This window comes from Anneissia japonica, unplaced genomic scaffold (genome assembly GCF_011630105.1).
Source record: "Anneissia japonica isolate Jap-2015-1 unplaced genomic scaffold, ASM1163010v1 scaffold287717_len1600092_cov198, whole genome shotgun sequence".
Taxonomy (NCBI): domain Eukaryota; kingdom Metazoa; phylum Echinodermata; class Crinoidea; order Comatulida; family Comatulidae; genus Anneissia; species Anneissia japonica.
The window spans coordinates 1048341-1051137 of NW_022755469.1; the positions used below are offsets into that span (position 1 = coordinate 1048341).

A 2797-nucleotide genomic window follows, 5' to 3' on the forward strand; every position below is an offset into this window, starting at 1 on the left:
AGAATGATAGGCCTATGTGTTGTATGTTTTTGTGTTTTAGAGATTTTTTTCCGAGAAACTTCAATTGAGAAATAAACCAGTAAGACACACACACCTTCCTTGCCTGGACACTTTTGTCAAAAAGACAAATTCTCAGCTTACAATTAAATCTATTTACGTCTCATTGGGAACGGTTGAGCAGTTATGCAGAACAATGGCCTATGTACTTTTACTGCATGGTAGAAAACCATGCAATCCTGGAATAAATAAAATGAATGATTGGCCATTTATTCGGAGTCTGTATCCGCGATGTTCACGCTCACGGTAATTAATGTTGAAATTAAAGCTTTTATTATGCAAAAATAATGTACAATGTTTGTAATTTTACGAGCAGGCTTATTAAAGTTTAAACAAAAGTAGAATACGGTGTTGCGCTATTATTGTTTTTTTTTTTATGCAGATCGGTGAGAGGATGAGCGTAGGGGCCTACATGGGGTATTGTGCAAGGACTGATGTGTTTAATTTCCTTCTAAACCATTAGGTTTGTAATTGCATTATTAGACATTGGCCTGACCTAGACTTCAAAAAGATCTAATGATTTTCTATATAAATATCACTCTCTATGAGACTTATTTTAGACTAATGGCAGTGGCGGATTCAAGAGTGGCAATTAAAATTCAAATAATTAGTTGATTCTTTTAAAACCTGCGGTAGTCTATTCCATACATTTGCACCAGCATATCTAAAGGAAGTTTTGGTTATAATATTTAAATCTACTTTTGGAGGCACGATATTAAGTGAATCAGCATTTCTTGTGTTATACCCATATCGATCAAATACCATTTCTATTTCATTACAAAGTCTAGGGGAGGTGCAGTGCCGTTAAGCCGGGCACTCACTGTACCTGCGTCGCGTCGTACGACCGGCGCATCACGAATCCAACTCCGCTCCCTGTGAGCACTAGACGACACGACGCCGTCTGCTGATTGTCGGTGGTCGTCTGAACGGATCGACATTAAAAAACGATCAGTTACGCGCGCGCATCGTCGCGTTACAATTCTCCATAGAATCGCGTCGGCCGACGACCGTCGCGCCGCAGTGAGTGCCCGGCTTTAGCTTTACAACATTTAAACATTAAACATGCAATAATATAATCCCGTCGTTTTTCAAATAATTTCCAAGAATTTTTTTTATTATTTCATCTTCATGTATTGTGTGATAATCAAAGTTATTTGTGACTATGCGTTCTGCTCTTTTTTGCAGTCTATGAATTGTTCCATTTTTATTGTTAGTATTTTCCCCAGACTGAAATGCCATAATCCATACCGGTACATGGCTGTATTGTGGTCAAGTATAATTTATTCAACATTATTTTTGTTTAAAGTGTATGGAAGTTTTGAAAGTAAATTTAATTTTGAACTAACTGATGTTGTTATGTATTTAATGTGGTGTTCCCATTAATCTCCAAGACGGATATTAAAATTATGGGGCGGAACAACATGTTTGTTTTTTTATAAGCATACTTTTGGTTTTTTCGATGAGAGAATCCTATAGAATTGGATTATCTTAGATGTTATCTATAATAATAGTAGCGGTGTTATCACTTTCCCTCGTGGGCCTATCGCGATTACTGGTCTAAACGAGTTGGAGAACTTTGGATATTACCGTCAGCAATTATTCAGATCGGTAATTCCAACGTAAACATGGGAAGGCTAAGATAGTCCGGTCTTCTTTTTGTAAAGTGGCATCCCCGTTATGAGATCCACTCGCAGTTTATTCGGTTGCCCTGTGACAGGACTCGCTCATCTCAAGTACCGTACATCGTTTTTGATTGCGCTGGGGTGGGGTATTTTAGGATATCGCAACATAAGCAAGATTTTGGTTATAATAATACAGTGGCCTACAAACACAATAAAAGATGTCTCAATACCAAGCTGGTATTTATGATGTAAGTACATTTTATTTCATACATAATAAATAGCATATCATGAACGTTAGTTTGGTCAAAGTCGGTATTTGGATGAGCTAGCGTGAATTAGCAACATAACAGATGTATAATCGTAACTCTTCGGCGAGATTATAGGCCTATGCATGCTATTTTTTAATAGATACAGTATCACCCAGGTTTTTTAGCGACGTATTTGCCAGCGGCGTTGCTACTACTGTAATATACATTGTGTCACACAAGGTTCGACACATCATCTCTCAAAACTTAAAGGAGCACTATTATTGAGGTTTAGTATCTCACCATAGTTATGTTAAGATGACTTATCCTTGTAAATATAATTATTGTAATAACTAACATGTCCATGGCCCACTGGACGACGCACGCGTAGGCCTAACTGTGAAAGGAATGATGACCATAGGATACTAAACCTCCTTTGAAAATGTTCGCTGGCTCATAAAATGAGAACAAAAAGGGGACCACGGAAATGAGGTGATTGCATAAACGTTCATGTTTCATATCGCCTCCGGTTATACCGTATACGCCCTTATATAGACTTGTCGTGGTCGTGTCATTCGTTAGGCACGAAATAATGGCATACAATACCCAACAATGATTTAATTGTATGTGATTATTATTATACAGAAATGAGTCAGTACAAAACTGATCAAATATTTGTTCTGTATCATTATATCTATATATACTGTAGTTACACACAAGGGGAATGCTTTGGTTTATGATTACAGCACCTCTCCAGATAGCACTCAAAATTAAAATTCGAATGTAATTTTTTCCCTCTATTTTGTTTTTTTTTAATTTTAAAAAAATTCCGGGGTTGGGTGGGGAGGGCGGGGCTGGTTTGACCCCCCTCTC

General features: G+C 37.4%; 1 protein-coding gene across 2 annotated transcripts in view; it reads left to right on the forward strand.

Moving 5' to 3' along the window:
• The first annotated feature begins 1737 nt into the window (after positions 1 to 1737).
• Positions 1738 to 2797, forward strand: part of LOC117123529 (PDZ and LIM domain protein 4-like) — a 13179-nt gene continuing 12119 nt past the window's right edge. The window contains exon 1 of one of the 2 annotated variants that reach the window (XM_033269490.1): positions 1738 to 1927. In XM_033269490.1, the coding sequence (XP_033125381.1) occupies positions 1898 to 1927 (30 nt within the window). In that variant the 5' untranslated portion in view covers positions 1738 to 1897. The remainder of the gene's footprint in view (positions 1928 to 2797) is intronic. The other variant, XM_033269491.1, reaches the window with a different exon arrangement.